Source organism: Vanessa cardui, chromosome 2 (assembly GCF_905220365.1).
Source record: "Vanessa cardui chromosome 2, ilVanCard2.1, whole genome shotgun sequence".
NCBI lineage: Eukaryota > Metazoa > Arthropoda > Insecta > Lepidoptera > Nymphalidae > Vanessa > Vanessa cardui.
The window spans coordinates 937,548-961,005 of NC_061124.1; the positions used below are offsets into that span (position 1 = coordinate 937,548).

Below are 23,458 nucleotides of genomic sequence, written 5' to 3' on the forward strand. Positions count from 1 at the left end.
TTTTCGAAATTTAAAGTAACTTCCTAAAATAAATTTGTATGACTTATTATAACAACTATTATTAATGTCTACAGAGGTGATGGTCCAGTTGCTAGACCAAGTCGAATACGAACAATCTTAACTTAAGATTACGAATAAACCCTTGAGCTTTATTTGGCGATAAGGCTTTATGCAAGCCTCGCACAACCCTAGCAGCGAGTGAAATAAATATCAAATAATATTTTTGATCGCGAGCATGCCGTTACGAGATATTATGAAATGTGTACATCGGGCTATCGTTTCATAGATTCACTTCCCAACGACTACTGTTTGATTGTTATTTATAACCCACTCGGATTCCAGGCAATAGAGCTTTATAACGTAAACTGTATGGCTATTCATATATTCAGTACTAAACGAGTTATTAAGCGAGCTTCGTGTATATAAAATACAGAACTGTACTTAATAATCAACTGCGATTTAAAGGATAGCGAATGGTTTTCGAAATTAATTCCAATATGCAATTTCGCGGGAGATATCTCCCTTGGGCATATTATATCGCGTGTGTTACAAGGTAAGTTTATATGTAAACTATGCGAAGATGTAATAATGTCTATTATATTATGTTAGTAGTCGCCCGCGGCTGCACTAGCGTTTAGAGGTGCTGGTTGTCGTGTGTTGGGCAAAAGCAGTAACCAATGTCCTTTCGTGGAGTTCAAGTTTGCTTCATAGCAAATTTCATCAAATTCGGTTCAACGGTTTGGTTGTGAAATAGCGACAGACTTTCATACACACACTTATTATATTAATATAGATTTTGATTATTTTCAAATAAAACTTATACCACCTCGTTACTTCTGGTTTTCCATACCACAAGTGCTTTTGTTACTTACATCGAGATCAGAGTTAATATGTGATGTTGTCTAATATTTATTTATTTATTTATTTATTCAAAATCAAAATAAACTTTATTCATGTAGGTTTTTACAAGCACTTTTGAATCGTCATTTTACAATTAAGTGAAGCTACCACCGGTTCGGAAATGTTCGGTTCTACCGAAAAGAACCGGCAAGAAGCTCAGTAGTTACTCTTTTTTAACATTTAAAATTATTAACGCACGTGCTTAACAAATTCCTATTGGTCATCTCAAACGATACACACAATTGAACCACCAATTGGAAGCAGGGAATAAATGCTACTTTTCGACATATTCACTTTTATACACCCTTACATTCTTTAGACGTAGGGCTAAATATTATACATTAAAGCAGGTCCGTCGGTGAATAAATCGGGATTGATATTTTCTTAATAATCATTGATGTCCTATAAGTTTATAAGTTGAAAGCAAATAGTTATGAAGTTTTATTTTATTATCTCCGTTCCTATTTTTTGGATTTATTCCCTTCTTCCAATTGGTGGTTCAATTGGATAACCTTATTCTACTCCATAGAATCCATTCCAACACACTACTTGCCGTAGCTGATATAAATGGAATCATAAAAACATTGATTAATATCAGAGTCTAGATCCATCTCGGCTCCGATATTGAGATGAATATGAAATACATCTTCAGTTTATCTTCTAAAAGTTATTTTACAAGTTGATCATTTAAATTTTTCCAACATTCAGCGCTATATGAAATCTATCGGAACGTTTCTACTCTTTTTAATTCTGAAATCAAATTTAACGTACATTTTAAGCAAAAATATTTTATTTACCTTTTGTTTCTTTTATATGTAAATAAATTGGTTGCGGTCTAGTGTGCCAATCTGTATGTTATGAATGAAAATCTGTCCATTAATTTAGCGCAACTTGCTGAAATCGCGTTGTGGTATACGCTCTAAGCCCGCTTTCTAAAAATAAAGGAGATCTTAGCCTAATTCCAGTAATGGAACATTTACAGGTTACGCTATATAGTTTATAACAATCATTTATTAAAATAAGAATACAAACACATGCACGTCTTAGGCACACATATAAACATATACTGCCAATGACAGTCATACCAAATTTTCATATCAAAATTCAAAATCTTTTTTTTTCGTTGCGATAATGACAAGGTACCATCCGCAGCCAGCGCAGCCTCATTTTCCCTATCTGTCCAATCAAAGTACATTATATGTTTGATAGTAACGAATGGCGGTTGAATTTCGACCCATGAGCGACCCAGTATTTATAAATACACAATAAAATCTGCAAGCAGGTGAAAATATTTTTTCAGCACGGACTGAAATCAACGTTAGTTTTTCAAACATAATGCAAAAGCAGCGTCTCGCTTTTTCCAATTTATCAGCTCCATACGTACGTGTTTTGGATTAAAATTTCATGGATGATTTTCGATATATTACTTCGGACTTATGGATTATTTTTAACCAAACAAAGCCGTGGCGAGCGGCTAACGTTTCGTAAAATGCATTGTGCCGAAAACGGCTTTCGTTAGCGCTTTTTTGAACAGTTTCGCGGCAACTTTGTTTCATAAAAGTTTCGATATCAAAAAGTGCGGAGCGAATTTCAGATTTCATACACTATTGTAGGTTTTGTAAAATGTTTTCTGTTATTATCAAGAAACAAGTTTTGTTTAAATTCGTCTTATAAAAGGAACACGATACACCATTAATAATAATAACTAAAAAAACATAAATGAATTATGTTTTGATTTTTTTATTTCATTTATATTTGTTGAAGCATTTAATTAATTACACTTTATTTTTTTTATTTAAATACGTTGACCAATGAGAATGACTACAGAAATACCGATATGAACTTTAAAAGATTACCTCACATACCAGACAGGTCAATCAATGAGAAAAAATCATTGCGTCACAATATTAAAACACATAAAATTTACAATCTTGAATGTGTAATTTTATTGGTACTCAGTTAAATCGAAGTTGCTTTCCCTTAACATTGTGATATTTAATAAGTATATGATGAAACAAACGAAAATAAAACAAAGTTTGACATTGAGAAGTTCCAGAAAGGCTGCTCTCTCTATTAGAGGTTTTTCCTTTCATGACGACTCCTACCAGTCACTCTTCTGTAAGACATTTAAAAAAAAAAACATTCCAAAAAGTATTTAATCGAATCGATTAAACTTATCAGAAATATAGCAGCCAGTAGCCAGCACACTATAACAGATAAATTTACCGAAACCTTCCTCAGTTACTTAGTAATACAACCAAACATTCAATCTCACAAATTTCCTTTACCAGCGTTTATACGTGTACTGAACAAAACGAGCTAAAAGTCTGGCGATCGGCAAAAAACCGACAGGGGATTAACCTAGTTACGTGCTATTTACAACTCTTGCGCATGTTCCCGGGCGTAAATTATAAGGTATCACAATTGGATCAATGACTTCCTTATCTCGTTGAATAAATCGACTTTTATTCAAACCACTCGATACATTATACACTCGTAAAACAGCGTCTGTAATGTCTGTGTCAAAAAAATATTGTTTTTTTTGTATTCATATTAAGTTTATATATAGATACAGAAGGTTATTTATTATTACAATTATTTCACATAAATTACGTCTTTTATATTAAAACATGCAAGTTAATAAAGTAAAAATTCTTAATTCAATTAAATAATAGAACGATACACTTAAAGCATGTGTCAAAATTTGACAGATAAAAAATAATATACCCTTAACTTTCATACAATTATTTTTTGTATTTAATAATTATACTATAATTATTATTATCGTAAACAGCCATAGACAATATAATACTGTTTTGTCTTTACAAGCAACAGCTTAGTTTAAATTATTTTCACATTCTTGAACGCGATAGATTTTATTAACTATCAATAAGTATATAAATAGAATCCTATACCTATATCACAGTAAGTTGGTTTTAAAGTATTTTCTTGTCGTCCATTTTGTACAAATATCTTTTTTATTTTTAGTCTGTCTTTCTTGTCGGGTATATATTTTAAATCCTTTTTGTTCATATCCTGTGTTGCCTTGTACAGATACTTTAACGCGTGCCAATGAAGAAAAGATTTATAAATAGCGGGAAGTACATTAGTATGGACAACAAAAGATTTTTCCATTGTATTATTTATAGTAACCTTACTAATAAAATAAGAATTAAAAATGTTTTGATGAAAATTAATATTTTTACATCTCCCGAGTCCATATTTAAAAATACCATCGAACTTTTAATTGTCACCTGCTATCAAATAATAAAATAAACTTCTATAACATTATTAGGCTATTGTTCAACTTTCTCAGACCACAATGAGCCGAATCGTACAATATTAATTTCCTTTCAAAGACCGTACTTTCAAATTATTTGTGCTAATTTTGTATTCATTTCAGTTTGCCTGTTATAAGCGCAAATGTTATATTACATATTTTTTTTATATATCTGCCATTTAGCGGCACTGATAACTTCATGGGAAATGGTTACAATCCCATAGAGTTCTGTAAAAAGTTGCCTCGAAATTCCATAAAATTATAGGACGTTTTATCATCTGTGCTAGTAATTAAACTGGTTCACCATTCAATTCGAATACATAATACATAGTATACCGATGTTTGGCAATGTGTGTTATAGAGTCAAAAAATACAAAAAAACGTACCACAGTTTTGGGTAGTAACTGTAATCATTGTTACTGTAAAGATTTTTTACATTGAATAACCTCTACATGTACTTATTTATTTGTAAGCAAACCATGTCTAAGATTACATACACGAAGGCGCGCCTCTCCACGCTACATTATGTGCGTGCATTAGTGTGAGTGAAGCTCGTACGTGTATGCCTTAGTGTGCGAGCGTGAACTCTTTTCGGTCGATTTGCTATCCCGTAGGATTATAAGAGTAAGGGAATAGAGAGGTCATCTGTGATATGCACTATAATAAGCCGTGCGTAATTCGCTGGTCTCCTTTGAGTTCAGCCGACGTGACTGAAATCAGTTAGGGAATGATCATCACCAAAGTCCATGAAAAGATTTATCATAAGAGCAAAAAAAGTTATATTTAACAAAAAAGGTTATTGCTGTAACCTAAGTTACTCTTTAATAAATCAACTTCCTGCCAGTGAAAGTCCCGTCAAAATCGGTCCACACTTTCCAGAGATTCGCCGGAACAAACAGATAAAAATTGAAAAAAAAAAAATTGATATATATATATATATATATATATATATATATATAATGCATACATACAGATGCATGAACAGTAAGTAATATTACAAACAGACGATCCAATATTATTCACATTGAATAACCTCTACATGTACTTATTTATTTGTAAGCAAACCATGTCTAAGATTACATACACGAAGGCGCGCCTCTCCACGCTACATTATGTGCGTGCATTAGTGTGAGTGAAGCTCGTACGTGTATGCCTTAGTGTGCGAGCGTGAACTCTTTTCGGTCGATTTGCTATCCCGTAGGATTATAAGAGTAAGGGAATAGAGAGGTCATCTGTGATATGCACTATAATAAGCCGTGCGTAATTCGCTGGTCTCCTTTGAGTTCAGCCGACGTGACTGAAATCAGTTAGGGAATGATCATCACCAAAGTCCATGAAAAGATTTATCATAAGAGCAAAAAAAGTTATATTTAACAAAAAAGGTTATTGCTGTAACCTAAGTTACTCTTTAATAAATCAACTTCCTGCCAGTGAAAGTCCCGTCAAAATCGGTCCACACTTTCCAGAGATTCGCCGGAACAAACAGATAAAAATTGAAAAAAAAAAAATTGATATATATATATATATATATATATATATATATATATATATATATGTATATATATATGTATATATATAGATATATATATATATATATATATATATATATATATATATATATATATATATATATATATATATATAATGCATACATACAGATGCATGAACAGTAAGTAATATTACAAACAGACGATCCAATATTATTATGTGTATAGAGAGATAGATTAATTTAATAAATATTATATAAAAACCGTTTTACATGAGAATATTTAAAAAAATCCATAAATAGTACCAGGAGAACAGTAGAGATGTGGACATATTTTCTAATGTCATTCATATGTTATATATGCTAGTGGGTAAACAAATGTAAAGACCAGTTATTCAAAAAAACAATAGGAAAAGATTACGTAGAAAAAAAATAGAAACTACAATGTAGAGACAGTCATTAGTAACAGCAATTCATCTCAAGAAAACATCTTGGCACACGATCGTCCATTGACTCGAATGCGATCTTACGCCATTTACTACGATACTTTAACCTCATTAATAAGGTGTAATTACAGATTTTACTTGTGGTCCTAGTCTATTAAGGATTTTGTTTATTGATATATGGTCCTCTGAATCAGACTGTTCTTAGGGATAATGAAGTTTACTTCGCAGTAGGCCTTTGTGCAAACTCTTCTTGGAAGATATCCATCATACATTTGATATTCTTCTAGCAAATAGTAATCAACGCTAATATTATAAATAATAACTAACTAATATGAAAATAACTGTCTGTTTGTTTGTTGCTCTTTTACGACGAAACGAATGAACCGAATTTGAAGAAGTTTAGTGTGAAGCAAACTTAAACTCCAAGAAAGGAGATATGCTACTTTTTTTTTAATATAGGTGTATTCTGGATTTTAGGATAAGTGGAGAAAGTTGTAAATATATGTGATGTGTATTTTTTTAGACCAAGTTTATTATGTCAACGTAGTCAGAGAAATTGTCGCTCCAGATGCTTCCCAAACTAAAGCAGTCGGCAGAGCCTCTCTGCTTACTCACTTTATGTCACTGAAATGTTGAAAAACGTCTTGTGGTGTATCATGCGGGTATCCTTTAATGTTACAATCATTAATGCCAATGTTGCGTGTATTTTTAAAATTTTATTTACATAATTCAAATATCGTATATCATTTTCTGACGCTTCGATTTTTTGCTTCAAATCAAAATTGTATAATTATTTTCCTGCTGTCGGTATAAAGACATAAAAATAAATGAATGGTTGTCATAATAATCTTCAATAATTTAGTTAATACTGTTAAATAGCAAATGCTAGTGAAATAGTAGTAGATTGTATTTCGAAAACAATATCGATAGAGCGGACGTGAGTTGAGTAAACCGAAACACCTCTTTCAGTTTTGTTTATATGTATAAATTGAATTTAAATGGTCTATACGTATGTTCTTCTATTTCCTCGAAGGCATCAGCGCGGATCACCGGCCGATGCGCCAGCGCATCTTGGCACGCGATCTGACGAGAGCCACTGCCAAATCTATCATAACCTGTCAGATCGCTTTTGTTATCTTAGCAGCAATGATAAGCGTCCTTCTATTAGTGTTTCCATACGATACTGCAACTGCTTTTGATCTTATAAGCGAGTTTTGGGTCAAGTTGGGATATGTTTCCAAACGTAAACAATAATATACCCAATTGGATTTGTTTTTCAACGTTAAACCGCGAAATTATATGGATTGGCAATTAATTTCCAATGTACAAAATATTTAAATTACTAATAGTCGGTAATCTAGTGTGGAAATTGTTGAATTATAACGCTAGAGATTCCGCAACACGCACTTCTGACTTTTTGAAGATACGTCCATTTTGATTAGTATTGTACAATTTTAGTTTCGTGGACTTGGTTTTAGAACAACTTTTGAATAACGTATAGTGTTTATGTGTAACGAATCATGTAATAAGCGCACCCGGATAGAGAAACTTGGTAACACTTTTCCTTTTCTGTGAAACAACAAATACTATTGTTGTAGGATAAAATCTTAATATTGTGGAAGTTATATGAGGTGTATTTTATTCGATGGTAAATGAAAAGATATATTTTTGAAATTATTTTCATTTAATTTTTAACAAACAAATCTTCTCTTAGAACTCGTGCAATTTTCCGACACAAAAATGAGCCTGTCATTCATGCATTCTCTTTAACCCATCAATTATGACTACAGCGCCATTCGAAATACTCCATGTCTGTCCCTAGCTCTTTAAAAACCCAGAAAATCCCACAGTAAAGAAACGTACCGTACATTTCTTCCGAATATAAAGAATGTTCCTGCTATTTAACTCTATACAGTCCAGCCATTCATCCATTCTGGCGCGATGAAAAAACAGAACCCTCGTCTATATCATCAGTAAGATTATTTTCTATTTATATTACAGTTTAATCTTTATCTTCTTTTCGATGAAAATAAGCGAAGCGAGATCCAATTACTCTTTTAATCCGAACGTACTTCACTCGCTAAACCGAATAACAATGAGATCGTCGATAATCCAGCAGACCCTGAGCTCCAAGAGTCAGGTGCACTGTCAAAGACGCGTTATTGAAAGTAAGCTGCACTTTATGGCTTCAACGAAGACACGGGGAATAAGACGAGCTTACTGAGGATCATATTATACAATAAGTAATATACCATATCACATATAATGTACACAATTAATAATGTATGGCGGTTACTATTTCGTTTTCAAAATTAATTGGATATCTTCGTGATCAGAGTATAGGTTTTTATTTATATAAATTACACGTTAGAACCTTCTTAAAATTATATGTTCTTTTAAAAGTTCTGCTTATGCTGCTATCATGTTTGCAACCGTTTGACATGAATTAATATTTTTATTTATTTTTTTGTATATAATCGATGCCTTAAAGAAAATAATTCTTATTATAAATATTTTTTATTCGTAAACAAGAAAAATATCAGAGAATTCTATATGTAAATAGACTCAAACGAACATCAATTTTAAATATGATTTATTTGTATATATTTAATCCGGATCATATTGTATCTATGTACCATCCGTCTGTATATACGTTTAATACTTCTTATGTGTAATTATACATAAGTGAAGCGTCAAGATTCTCTTACACGTGTAATGCTATTAGTCTCCCAGCTAGGCTACCTAGACAAGTACTCGCTTAAGCGGATACACGATCTGTCATTCGACACTTATCTTCACTTCCGGTTTTAGGACGATATAGTTTCTTGCACTTTTCTAGAATTAAATAAAGGTTATTATACACTGGTTACAATGTAATTTTAAAACAAAGTTTCATAGAACAAATTACCTATCGAATAATGAAGACTTATTCTAGTGAGCCAGTGTACAGGTGTAAAAATATCAATATTTGTATTCGTGGTTAGTGGTGTATTAGAAACGTAAAGAGTTTGAGAGTGCCTAGTGGTGATGGTTATCATTACCATAATATAACCCATATATTAACTAATTATGTAATCAAAAATTTATAATCATAACTGAATGTAATAATTGGAGATCGAAACAGATATATAATAGCATACATATCTACAAATACATATTGTGTTTACTTACAATCTGGATTTCTCTTTACAAATCAAATAATGTAATTGTTTTTTAAGGTCATATGTCATATAGTCATTATCGGCGTTTCAATAGCGGAGCAGTGAAATGGGGATAAGCCCAAGCAGCCATTTATAAGGCCTATCACCATTTAAATATTACTTTGTTTGAGCTAAATGAGTCAAAAGTTCATATTTATGGCATTTATTCTAAATTTAGTTTTACTTTCTTTATAATATTATAAATAAAGTAATTAATTTTGGGCACACAGCTTCTCTAATCTTATGGATCGCAGTGATCCAATGGTGTTGCATAAATACCATTTAAACCATTTATTTTGCTACGCATACACATACATTACATCGATTGTACACAAGAAAATAATTAAATTTAAAGAACATAGTGTAGGTAACAAGGGGTTCATCTCAGTATAAGCTGTGCTAATGCACAGCACTGATTTTCACGTGGAAATGGGTACATGCAGATTTGAATCCGAAATATCTAATTACTCACATGCTGTCCGAACATTTCGGTTGTCTTACAATAAATAACCAAGACGTGTATACATGGGCATAAGGGACATCTTAGTTCCCAAGGTTGGTGGCCTATATTAAAAAATAAATGTAATTTTTTTATTGATATTCACGTTTTAATAATTTGGTCATCGATCGTTATGTCGCAATCTAAAAATGATCAATACGTGTAAGAAATAAGTACATCTTTTTTGTTGAGAGATGAAACTTTATTTGTAATAATTCATATTAATATAAACTATGGCGATGATAAAATTATTGCTGGCGGTAAGAACTGTGTTCCGTGCGTCCCAATTCATAGGAAACTTGATGGAAAAAAATTAATGCCATCGACTCCAAATGTTTAGTCAAATTAAAAAAATAAAATACACAATATCACTACTACTGTAAGAAAACTACTTTCTATAGTTTTTTTTTATTAATTAAACTTTAAAAGTTTAAATTATTTCTTATATTTATTTTCGTGATCACTTTGATAAAATCAGGCATTTTATTTTTGTCCTATCTTCGTTTTTTTAAAGCCCGCCAAAAGAATAAGTGGTACTTATCCTTTTTCCACAGATAATAAAATCTTAAGTTGAGTCATTAGTCCATTATAAAAATTGGCATTCACAAGACAAAAATAATTATTGGTTCGAAATATTATTATTAATGATTAATCGTCTAAATAGTTATATAACACATGATTGTAATTACTATATTAGTAAACGTTTGAGTTGATTCTAACTGCGGTACGATATAAGACAAGTTGAATTATCCATTACAAGACTATTAGGAATCATTAAAATCGGTAATCATCGGTTTACATTATCTGTGAGTTCGATTTGAATCGGAAAAACATAGTTAATAGGAAGGACGGAATGGAAAAGAAAGGAAGACCTAGGAAGGTTTTGTAGGAAAAATCGACGGTTAATCCTATAATATATACATGTTTGTAAATATCAGTACACCATCAATAATTCAGCTGGCAATAAACACTCCTGAATTGACCGATGAGTAATATATTTCTAAATAATTATTACGATGAATAATTTTTGAATATAAATATGTATTAACTATTTAACAACAAAAAAAATTAGACCATACGTCCCGTTGGGTCATTTTGCTACAGTATTAAATTAAATGTAAGGTTACCACCGATTCGTAGTGTAAAGTCTATCAAAATACTGACCCTTTTCACTTACCCCAAGTTAACGACAAGGCGTACAACTAAGCCTAGTAAAATGACTAGAAAACGCTTCAAATTGTTCTTAATTAGCGAACGTTTAAAATAAATAAAACAATATGCGAAATAGGTTAACAAAATAGAGCATAATATATTCAAATAATATGAATGCATCGTGCACAAGAATCGAAATAGTTAAGAGTACCCGTCTCTGAGACTTAGTACGCTAAGCCTCTTGTTCTCGGCGCTGGCATCTGACAGTGTGATCTGCGACTCCAGACTCGTGTGAAGTCGCTGTTTATAATAAAACGGTGTACAGATGTACAGAAAAATATTTGGATACAAGACGACGATATTGCGCCAGAGGTGATCAACGCACGGCGTTCTTAAAAGAGTTTTTATTTCACGTTTTTTATTACATATTATGACATTCATTGCATAGATCATAGAACTTTATGCAGTTAACTTAAAATTGTTTATAGAATTAATAAACAGACTTTATAACAAAGCTATATCCCATTGCTCAGCATATTACAATAATATTTCACGTTAGAGATCAAAATCAAAATAATCTTTATTCAAGTAGGCTTTTACAAGCACTTTTGAATCTTCATTTAACAATTAAGTGAAGCTATCACCGGTTCGGAAAGTAGATTCTACCGAGAAGAACTGGCAAGAAACTTAGTAGTAACTCTTTTTAAACATTTACAAAATACAGTCATATTAGTTAAATACAATTATATATGTATGTAATGTAGAATGTAGAATACGCCCATTAAAAGATTCTATGAGTACATTTTGCAATCAAAAAATAAAACCATGAAGTAAGATACTTCGCAGAATGTATACTATTTGCGTTTTTTGTTCTCTTGGAACAGATCCTAAAGATATATATAAGGATAGCAGTCATTGAGGAAGTCGAACTATTTAGGATATTCGTGTAGTCTATGAATCAGAAGACAATTTTAACCCAGCACGCTTAGATGAAAATTTTCTTAAGGCGTACAAATTTTAATACCCTGGGTATTCTATCTTGCTGAATTGAATTGATTTCAAATATTGTTATATAATTGATTAAATTAACGCCTTAATTCAGATATGTTAGTGTTGAAAAAAGTTAATTTATTCAATTTCAAATAAATGTAGCATATCCATGATTTTTGTAGTAACTCTCAAGTTTATTTTGAGGTAGGGCTCATCAGACATTCTACCACCAAATTGTTGTGTGTGTGTTCTTAGTATTGTGTAGTAGCAGTATTCGTATTACTCAATCAATATGATACTGTAATGCGTCCTTATTAAATGAAATATTTCGATTTGATTAAATTCGCTCATCTCACAAAAGTATTTACTAACATTGAGAAAATTCCCTTACCAAAACTCTTAAAACTCTTAAGACCTTAATATCTTTACGTTATACGATTATCTGTCGAAAATTTAAAAAACACTTATAAACCTTAAATATTTTCACTTACATATTTAAATTACTCTGGATATCTTATTATTGCCAAAATCAAGTAAATCATGCAAAGTTAGTGGGTATAAAAGATAGTCTTAATGGAAAAAGATATCTTTACCAGTCACCCGTTTGTTAGAAGCGAACACATAAAAAAGCTAGGATGTATACGGATGCTAACACAATAAATAAAAAAACAATAGTTAAAAAACCGCATAACATCTCTTCTAAGAGAAGCTAACCAATAAATAACAATGGTTTCCACTGGTAACGAAACAAAAATATCATATACACGTTTACGACGTTACCTCAAAGAAATATAATAATCGGAAAGAATAATTTCCGAAAATGATTTTAGAACCGTTCAAAGAACAAAAGAACTATTAAAACTCAAACATTATAACGTATTCTGTTCGAATTATCGAAAATATCAAGGAGATTTATTCGAATTTCGAATAAGTCATAAAAGTACGGGATCAAACAAGCAATTAAACAAAAGTTTTCAAAGCAAATTGTAGTTTGTTTGAACGAAATCGTAATGTTGCACGTCTCTCGTCGGCCGAAGCAGATCGCTGCAGTATAGTGTTTACGAATTACCGGCCATGATATTACTCACAATTTTAGGATAAATTAAAAAAGTAGCTGCACTATTTATGCCAAAATTAATTCGAAATCTTAGACGAAAGCGACAAGCAACATCACCATGAACGGAAAACGTTATAAATGAGTTAACTGTGTTTATGTTATCGCCACCAATTGGCTTTTGTGTAAGAAGTCGCCACCAACATTGGTGTCATATGAAATATTAACCAATCCTTACAATGCCAATGCACCAATCGTTGGAACCAATATGTTGTGTCCCCTTTGACTATGTTCACTATGAACCAGTTAGACTCCTTCAAATAAAATGACAATACTTGAATACGTATTGAATTGGTGATACGGGTAGGTATCACCAATTACGCTAGACGCTTACCCAAAACCGTACCATCAAGTAAATCCAAAGCATACGATATATACCCATATATATGTATATACATATATAGGCGGCAGGTAGGAGGCGAGTATCCGGAGAAAGACCACAGTGCCGGTCAATTGGAGAGGCCTATGTCCAGCTGTGGACAAAAACGGGCTAATGATGATGATGATATACCCATATAAGTGACCACTAGACCGAGCAAGTTCTACTTTATACGTAGATACGTATTTGACAAGTAATATAATAAACTGGACTATACATTAGTGCTTATAAAAGCAAAATAAGCGATGTTTTCATTGAATATGCAATTTATTCATAAAATAAAGTACATAAAATCTTAGGGATTCGCACAAATAAACCCGGAATAATTGTAAAACTAGAGATTTATACTGTCGTATAGATTTTCGGTTGTCTGCACATCGTATTAATATCGCGACTCCATACTAAAACGCACTGTTTCAACTTAACGTTTTAAACAGTTGTAAGATTTTGAAAATGTATTTTTTTTATAATTAAGAATAATTTGTATTTATATTTTAAACAGGAAAATATTTCTGTCTGACTTTTACGTTGTTACCTCTAAACCATAAAACCAAATTTGGTAAAATTTTGTATAAAGCCATCAAATTCATTTTTTTTTTTAAGCCTAAAGAAGGTCGTGGTTCTTTTTATCTTACGTTTTCTTAGCTTACGTAATTAGCACGCGGCCAAAGCCCCGGGATAAAACTAGTTTTTTATAGATAAACAAACAAAATACTGAAATTTTTACAACTAAAATAAATCAGCAACGGAATAAACTAAATATTTTTTAATAACAATTTATAAATACGTTTTTAACGTTTGAAAGAAACGTAATGCAACATTGGATTCATTGTTGAATATTAAATCAGAACGTTAATTTACAGAGCGACTGTATATTGAAAGGACGTTGGTGTTCCCAATATCAAAAAAATATTATTTTAGACGCAAATGACGAGCCACGATGGCTCATCAGTGAGAACCATTGAACCCAAAAATCACATGTTCAAAACCTTATAGATTTATTTCGTTTTAATAATTCAACTCGCGATCGGCGATTTAGGAAAACATGCTGCATGTTGTTACTCGAAATGCAAAACAGAATTCAATCACTTTATCTGGTGGCTTATCCGTGGGTGGTACCTACCACCATCAGAGACTATACATGACACAAAACGTCTTGGTTCACAATGTTAGTTATGCTTATGATTAATTTCTTACAGCGCCAATGTCTCTAAACGGTGGTTACCACATACCATTTTATCTTATATTCAAATATAAATGAAAAACAAATCTTAACAGCTTTTTAAATAATATCATCATTAATTTATAATCTGTAATCGACTGGCAACTGTTTCGTGTCGACCTTCGCGGAGTAATTGAAACATTGAGTTAATATTTTGAAATGTTCTATCAAGTACCTTTAATGCTAACATTATCTGTGCGCAAAAATAGCAAGGGCCATTCTACTGATATAATACATGTACTAAACATATACTATGTGAAATTTATATGTTACTGGCAAGGGCAAAACAGAATATATAATGATTGTATTTTTACAAGCTATACAATAATAAATTCTACCTACATAGTTCGTTTTAAGCTTATTTTATGGAAACTCTGCGCTTTTATGCGCTATCATCTATGTTTTGTTTAAAAAGTAAATGAAATGTAGGTAAACTTTACGAATGAAAATCAGAGTTCAACAGTTATTATATAACCATTAAAATAAAAGTCTAATCTTAATAGTCCGTGTAATTTACAAAGCTACGCATTCTCTGTCGCTGTAACCTCACACAGCACAAAGAGGAAAGAATAATTACTCTATAAACTAAACGCATACAAAATAGGCTCAATACAATACAATACATAATGGTTCTTTGAACATATTATCTAAATATGCACTATTATTAATACATAAAATGTATATAAGTCTATTATGTATTAATAATACATATATAATAAAATTTTTAACAAATGTGCTTGTCACTGTGTTCCATTTGCCAGTCAGTCGACATTTATTTTGATTCTGCCAATAATAATTTTTATTAATTGAGTTTGCTGTCGTAATTTAAAAAAAATATATGTTGCATAAAGACTTGACACGTATCTAATTAACATACATTTCGAAGCTCGCTTTTGATACTACATACATAAAAAAACACCATAAGATATTTGCAACAAAAAAAACAATATATTGTAAAAATTATCACCCTTTATAATATATCCCTCGGAATCCCTATAGAGATGCTTTAAAATACAATTAACCCAAAATTCTGGGCCAAGGTTGACGAAAACAATAGTAGGAGCGTTTCTTTTAATAAATATCAACTATTAAATAATTTTTCTGTTGTCACCCGTCCGCCAAGTTGGCAAGCCGAGCACTCTTTAATTAGATCGTATTATTCATTCACTAAATTCGTCACTTTTCGCCAAGTGGCTGTAATTAGGACGGTTAATTTCGTTTACGATACATTTGGTACAATTAGTGAAAAAAACATAATCGAAATGACAGTTCAACGTTTAAGTGAGCCGGATCGCGCGACTTGGCCGACGCTTCTGGCAGTGACGTGAGAAACGAATGTCAAGTTTGCCAAACGATATCATATTTCCACGTTTAATTTAACTATTGTAATATGTTATTATTTGAAACTTATTGATGATCTGGCTTAGGGTTTTGAGTACATCCAGGTAGGTTAGTGTAGAGGGGAATAAGAAGTATGGATCTGTAATTTCCGATCAGGATACGTAAATATTAATGACTAGTGATCCCAACCGTCTTCGCACGGGTACTTGATATGTATCGTTATTTTATGACCAAATTATTTAATATTATACATTATATTAGTAATAACAGAAAGATATAAAATACAATTAACTAAATCTCTTTCATTATAACACTATGCAAAAGCAAAATTTTAAAAAGCAAATAGTTTTTTTCAATATCGGTTACGGTTACAGCTTGATTATTTCGGATATCCGATTGTGTTTATTACAGTTACGGAACTCTACAACATTACTGTAGTACCGCTCGTCACAGAATCTACCGCCAAATAGTAATACTTTGTATGGTTGTGTTTTGGCTTTAAAGAGCGAATGAGCAAATGCAACTACATCCATATGTGATATCTTAATATCAAGCATTAATGGCGTATTTGCAATGTGAATTGTTAATATTTCACTACGCCAATGTACGGTCAGTAGAGACCACTTACCATCAGGTGGCCCCATGAGCCTAGTATGTCTGCTAATTAAAAATAAAAAAAAAAACATTTAAACGCTTGAAATCAGTTACAAGCATCTTTAAAAATAGTTTCCTTTTTAAACTCTATTTGTTTAGAGTTAAGGTTTAAAATAAAACAAAAATAAGATTACGAACGATACATTGTACAATGAGTATTCCAGATCATGAGGTGATTACCCTCAAAAGATAAAATGCACTCTAATTAAGACCTAAATGTAGTATGTTAAAGTTCAAATTCCTTTTTACACCAAAGAAAGATTATTATGTATTATGGTTTAACATAAATTGTGCAATTTCCTTTGGTGAAATAATTAGCTGGTGATTTTCTCATTCCGTGCTACTTTTAATAGCTTTTATAAATAAACATTGTGTTTAATTTATAGCGTTGTTAATAACTTGTGACTAAATTATACATATTTATGTTTAATTAACAAATTTTACATATAGATTAAATAATGCAGATTATACAGAAATTACTGTAATTTGTTAAGATTCCACTTTAAAAACTGAAAACCATTTCTTTATGTATTTCCCGCTCAAAAGTGACATTTAACTTTTTAAATAAAATAATACGAGCTAAGACTGAGCATCGTACAGTTTAAACATTAAAAAAAGATAAAGGAACTATTTTGATATATATTCGCGGTTATCATAAATTGCGATCAAAAATTCCCATTACACGATGCTTTTATAAAAGATATTATTATTAGGTTTGACACCCGTTACGCATATTGATCCCAGCGACGGTATACCGCCTACGAACCGACTCATACTATATCGTAACGATCTTACTTCGTAAAATAAATGGACCAGAAATAAAAAATTTAGGGGTTTTCCATTCAACTTCTTATATTCCAAATTCCTAACTTGAATGATTTTCAAAAACTTCATTGTTCCATAATCACTATCAAGTGTTAAGGCCGATGAGAATCGGAATTACTTTAGGCCATTCGTAATGATATCAGTGAAAGCCACTTGACTGTATATAACATTCTATCATATAAAATTTTGGCGAAGCTTAAACCGGTTACGTAGCGCACCCAACGGAATCTCTCTAAATGAATGATATTTTCCAGTTTTGCAAAATTTTTAATTGATATCCCGCCCTATTGTTCGTAGCATAATATTTAGACTAAACTTTTCTCCATAAATGAACTATCTAACTCTGAAAGATTTTTAATAATCGTACTATTAGTTCCTGAGATTAGCGCGTACAACCGAACAAACAAACTCTACAGCTTAAAAATATTAGAATAGATAAGATAATATTATCACATATCCTTTAAAATAAATATGCACTGAAACCACAATATATCTTTGTATAAAAACATAAATAAAACTGTTATATTATATACAATATTTATAATATTTGAGTAAAGTACATGAAAGCGAATTTTTTTTTTCAATATGGCAATTTTAATCATCACGACAATATTCCGCTACGAACTAGTGTAAACCGGTTCCACGCGAACTATAAACTATAATTTAAGTGCCAATAAATTTCAAAACCTTTCTTTATAATCATGATGAATAATGAAATATAAATAACGGATCTAACCTTAAAATTGTTCTTATTAGGTATTCAATATGTCTTTTACTTTTTTTTTAAATGCAAAATTATACATTTCAATCAAAATAAATACATTAAAATTAAAATTTTGATTAAAAATGTGTGTGATGCTTATCGAAAAATTCTACAGCGTAATTAAAAGTCGTATTTAATTTCATGAAAATAATTAGTTACAATAAAGTAATAAATATTTATTCTTTCAAAGAGAGAAGAGTAACTACTACTGGGTTTATTGCCGGTAGAATCTTCTCGGTAGAATCTACTTTCCGGACCGGAGGTAGCTTCACTTAATTGTTAAATGACGATTCAAAAATGCTTGTAAAAGCCCCCTTGAATAAAGTTGATTTTTATTTCGATGTTTGATTCTTAAATAATAATTATGATTATGATAAGTTTAATTCCTTCTTGTTCCACTACTATAACGCTCACTTAAATATAAACAACCACAATCTAAATGTATAACTATAAACACATTGTAAAATAAGTTAAGGTGCGGAGTTGTCTATTTTGAACGACTTGACACTTAAAAGGCGAGCTAGAAACTTCATCATGAAATATCATGTAACTTTGTACGCGCGTATTTTAAAAAAACGCTCTCATCAATTTTTATTTACGCCTCACATAACTATCACTTCAAAGATAAACTTTATAAAATAAGATTTTAAATATGCATCTTTCATTGAAATAATTTCCGTCGATTTAATTATTGAGATTATAAAAAAATACTAAATGTCATATAACTACAAACTAACGTAAAATATGTCGAACGCTCCTAACAATTATCGTCATACATAAAACATCAAAGAAACGCTGCGCATGCGCAAGTGACTCAAGCATTATCCCCGTAAATAGTTCTAAGAAAAGAAACTCACGTAAATTTTTTGATAAATTGCTACTGTCATAATAGTGTAAATCAGAAAACTGCTCGTTCGAGAAATATTGAATTTCAAAGAAAAATCTTCGCCCAATCGACCGAGATACTTGGCAATTGAACCAGAACACGTGGGCTGGCTGAGCCGTGATGGCCAGTGAATCAACCGTGAGTCTTACCCGATGATTCTGAGTTTATACTCTACGCTCTGAACTCCATCCCCCATTGAAGCAGCGTGGTGGAGCGAGCTCCAAATCTTCTCCTCAGATCGAAACATCTTTGCCCAGCTATGGGATATTAACAGCCAGTTACTTTACTAGTTTTACATGGGTAAATAATTGACTATTTAAAACGTTTTTGCAAAGTTTAATTAAAAAAGCGTAATAACCAACCCAAATTATGTTGGTTTTATATTTACCATCAATCAATCAGACAAGAGTTTGCAGGCTAAAAAATATAGTAATTTAAGATGCAATAAAGAAATACACACACATTGTAATCACTTTTAGTGTATTAGAACTTTCCTAAGACCCAATAAATATGTCGCAGATTAAAAAAAAGCGAACTTTTGTTCCATTCAGTAAGATGTAGGAAAGGTCTCATATGTCTCCTCTCAGAAAGAATCCTGAATTAGAACAGGCTATTAAAATCACGTCATCGAAGTCACATCGCTCGTTTCACCTTCGGATCTTTAAACGGTGTACATAAGTCAACTGAAACATTTACACCCGACCACCCGCGCTTATAAATTCTCATAATTATCAAGTGACATATTGATAGTATTCCATCTTGTTTCGTTTTATTTACGAAAACGCACTCGGATGTTAATCGTCTGTTTCGTTATAAAAGTGCTTTAATGAGAGACGATCAAAGATTTTTTTTATAAACATTTATGTAATTTTGTGTCATATTTTTTTTATTTGACTTTAATTTTTGTTTTAATATATTTCAGTGATGATAAAACAAAAATATTACATTTAATTCAGCCCGCGCTTTTGAACATTTTTAAAGAGGTTACTAAATATATCAGTCGTCGGTTCATTATGTTGATTCTACCGAGAAGGATCGGGAGGAATCACTGTTTTTCCACGAATTAAAGAAAATAGATCTGTTCATAAAACATAATTAATACCTCCACATGTTTTTGTCATCTAACTTATCTTATAATTAGTAATATGCACAAATATATTTTTAGATAACACTTGAATTGATTGTCTATACATATAAAAAATTGAAGTATCTGTTGGTAATATTAAAAAAGTATTTTTTTATTAAATTCAATCGCATATAAGGTCGCGGGCACAGCTTGTTTTAAATACGAGTGTAACGTATAAAGCTCTTCCATCAAATAAGGTCTCATACAAACAATTAACCAACCCACAGATTCGATTGATACGCTGTTCAAGGTATAAAGCCAAAAATCCCAGGATCAGAAGTATAAACCCCAGGACTGACCAAAAATGTATTGGGGTATTTTTTATTAAAAAAAAACAGTAAAAGCAATGTCTAGAAATTGGAAGTATTTTTAGTGTCGTGCCTCTAACCAAATTTCTTTCCATTCGTGTCAGTTTGGCCGTTGGATTATTTTGAAAAAATATAGAGCGAATACACACACACAAGTGACACAGAGACACACACACACACACACACACACACACACACATTTGGTTGGACACATTTGTGTACTGTAAGTCCTTCTGTTTCTAGGCTCTCTTGAGATTTGTCACCGTTTTCGAATTTAACAATAACACTATCATACAGATTCAAACTACATTCCAGAGCTGTTTGCCTTTAATATACACATAATTTGATATGTAATTAAACAACATCAAATCAACAGAAAGGATTTTAATGAATACAAAATCATGGTACTTACATTCAATAAAGTAACTTCCCTGGCAACGGAATTGCATTTCTCGTTAAACATAATTCATACACATGTAAAGTCGGTAGGGCTCCGGTCTATTCAGAAATATAAGCCCTCTCGGAAATATCATGTTGGTGAGCCTCGTTGAAAATAATTTTAAACTAGAATTTTTGAGAGACACTATTTACAAGACGATAAGGTCGGTTTTGCTCTAAACTAGTCGAATTAAAATGCGTTAATATTTTGACTTAATTCTGAATTATATTTAAATAACAGGTTTCTCTATACAATGCAATATTATAGATTTTTGGAGTCATTATTCCTTAGCAAATTAATTTACTTCATGGCTTCGTGCAGATACCCTGGACCATCCACCAACTTATCATATATTTTGCCGCCAAACAGATATATTTAGTATATGGACACAATTTCAAAAAAATTAAAAAAATTGTGCATTTATAAAAAAAAAACAAACTTACAAAACAACTTTAAAAGTTGTCCAAAAAGTATTCAATTTTCCAACGAAATTGAGCTTAGTAATATTTATAACACTCTCCTTAACTGTAAATAATTAGCCAAAAAGTTTGTTTATAATTTAAACGAGAAAAAAGGGGTCGCAAAGCGTTGCAACTTGATCATTTTTAGTACATTTTCTGCCTTCAGTTTTACCTTGCACTATTTATCTGACAGTTCTGTTTGTGACATCGTCTGCTCCGGAGAATCGATGACGTTTAAGATGCCATTCGTGTATCAATCTACTTAGTAATCAAACAAAATATTCTAGGACGTCCAAATTTACAAAGTCTCGGCTCCGGTTAACTTAAAACTCTGATGACAATACACCGACCGCCGAGATAGCTGCTCGTAATGGACCCGAGCGGCAAATGATCGCGTCGAAAAGCAATAAATTATGAAACGTAGAAAATATGACACGATGGTATCATTTCTAAAGTTCATAAAAATACCAAAAAAAATACACCAGCACAAACGGAGTCTATGATAAAATGACCAACGCTCATACCACTGCCATTATAAAAAGTGCCTTACAAACAACGAACTGTAAGTGAAATAAAAAAAAAAAAACGTTAATTATAAAAATTCTGGTGCTTCGAAACAATAAATAGAGTTACGGATCAAAATAATGTTAGTGACGCAGAGGGGACAAAGAGTATGTGAGATCCGTCTCAAGCGTTTAAGATGTTAGACGTTTTTCGCGGTTTAAAAAATCTTATAAAGGTGAACTATGTACACATCGACTCGCCAGTGTTCAGGCTGCACTACTCCATCACCGTCATCTTGCTGATCGCGTTCAGCTTGATCGTGACTACGAGGCAATACGTAGGGAATCCCATAGACTGTATCCACACCAAGGATATTCCGGAGGACGTGTTGAACACGTATTGCTGGATCCATTCCACGTACACCTTGAAGAGTTTCTTCCACAAGAAGGTCGGCGTGGAGGTGCCGTACCCCGGCATCGGGAACAGCCGAGAGAAAGGGAAGGAAGATATGAGTGACAGGAAGATATACAAGTATTACCAATGGGTCTGCTTCTGCCTATTTTTCCAGGTAAGTTTTTACGTCATAACTTTTGTAACGCATTCGATAAAATATTTCTTAAGATTATATTTAAGACGTATCTCTATTTTTATCTGTTATTTTATTTATAGGCTATGTATTCGAAGCAGTTTCACATCACAAGTTACTTCTAAAGTAATCTTTCATAAATATTCAAATACAATTCATAAAGGAAAAAGAGTTTATAGAATAGGTAGTTATTAAAATAATATTTATTTAAAAAAACCCCATTTACTTAGAGCCCGACTGTAAGTTATAAAGTTTCCAGCAGAATACGTACATTATTGCTTTGTGCCTAAAAATTAGACGGGTAAAGTATACGTCATAGGTTTTGTAAAGGCAGTTCTAACTAAGCACGTCCGTTTTTAGTTTTACATATCCTGTACTATTTTTAATCTGGATTACACATCCTCAAGAGACTGAACAGTCATCAGGCAGATTTCCGAATGAATCCACCGTAATGCCGCTCGTAATACCCGACGTACTGGAAGCTATTCAGTCATTTTCCTGAAAAATAATTACACATTACATTGGAAGAGAATAGCATTTGAATGTTATTGAAATATATGAATCATATTTAAGTATGGTCTGTTTGAAATAATGCGAAATACAGGATGTATTTTGAAGACTAATGATTAAGGGAAATATTGGTACATTTTGAAGACGGTTATCGTCTTTGTAGTCGGACTGCACCTGTAGTCGGACAGGACCTTGGACTAATAAGGTTTTAATACCATAGTATTATCTCCACTGATGAGAGGGATGATTTTTGAGTAGTGTCTGGAAAATGCTGATATTATTGCCTCCATGCCACGCGATCATAATTTGTAAAGTAGGTAATAATTTTATATTGCATTCTCATTCTCATATTCCGATTTAATTCACTATAGTTATCGAAGTAGATTA

General features: G+C 31.8%; 1 protein-coding gene across 3 annotated transcripts in view; it reads left to right on the top strand.

Annotated features, from left to right (window-relative positions):
* The window catches only part of LOC124540380 (innexin shaking-B), an 83,560-nt gene that overhangs the window by 38,672 nt on the left and 21,430 nt on the right, over positions 1-23,458 (top strand). For 2 of the 3 annotated variants that reach the window (XM_047117888.1, XM_047117882.1), the window contains exon 2: positions 21,759-22,543. The exons of the other annotated variant lie outside the window; for it this stretch is intronic. In XM_047117888.1, coding sequence (XP_046973844.1) covers positions 22,172-22,543 — 372 coding nt within the window. In that variant the 5' untranslated portion in view covers positions 21,759-22,171. The remainder of the gene's footprint in view (positions 1-21,758; positions 22,544-23,458) is intronic. 3 annotated transcript variants of the gene reach the window in all.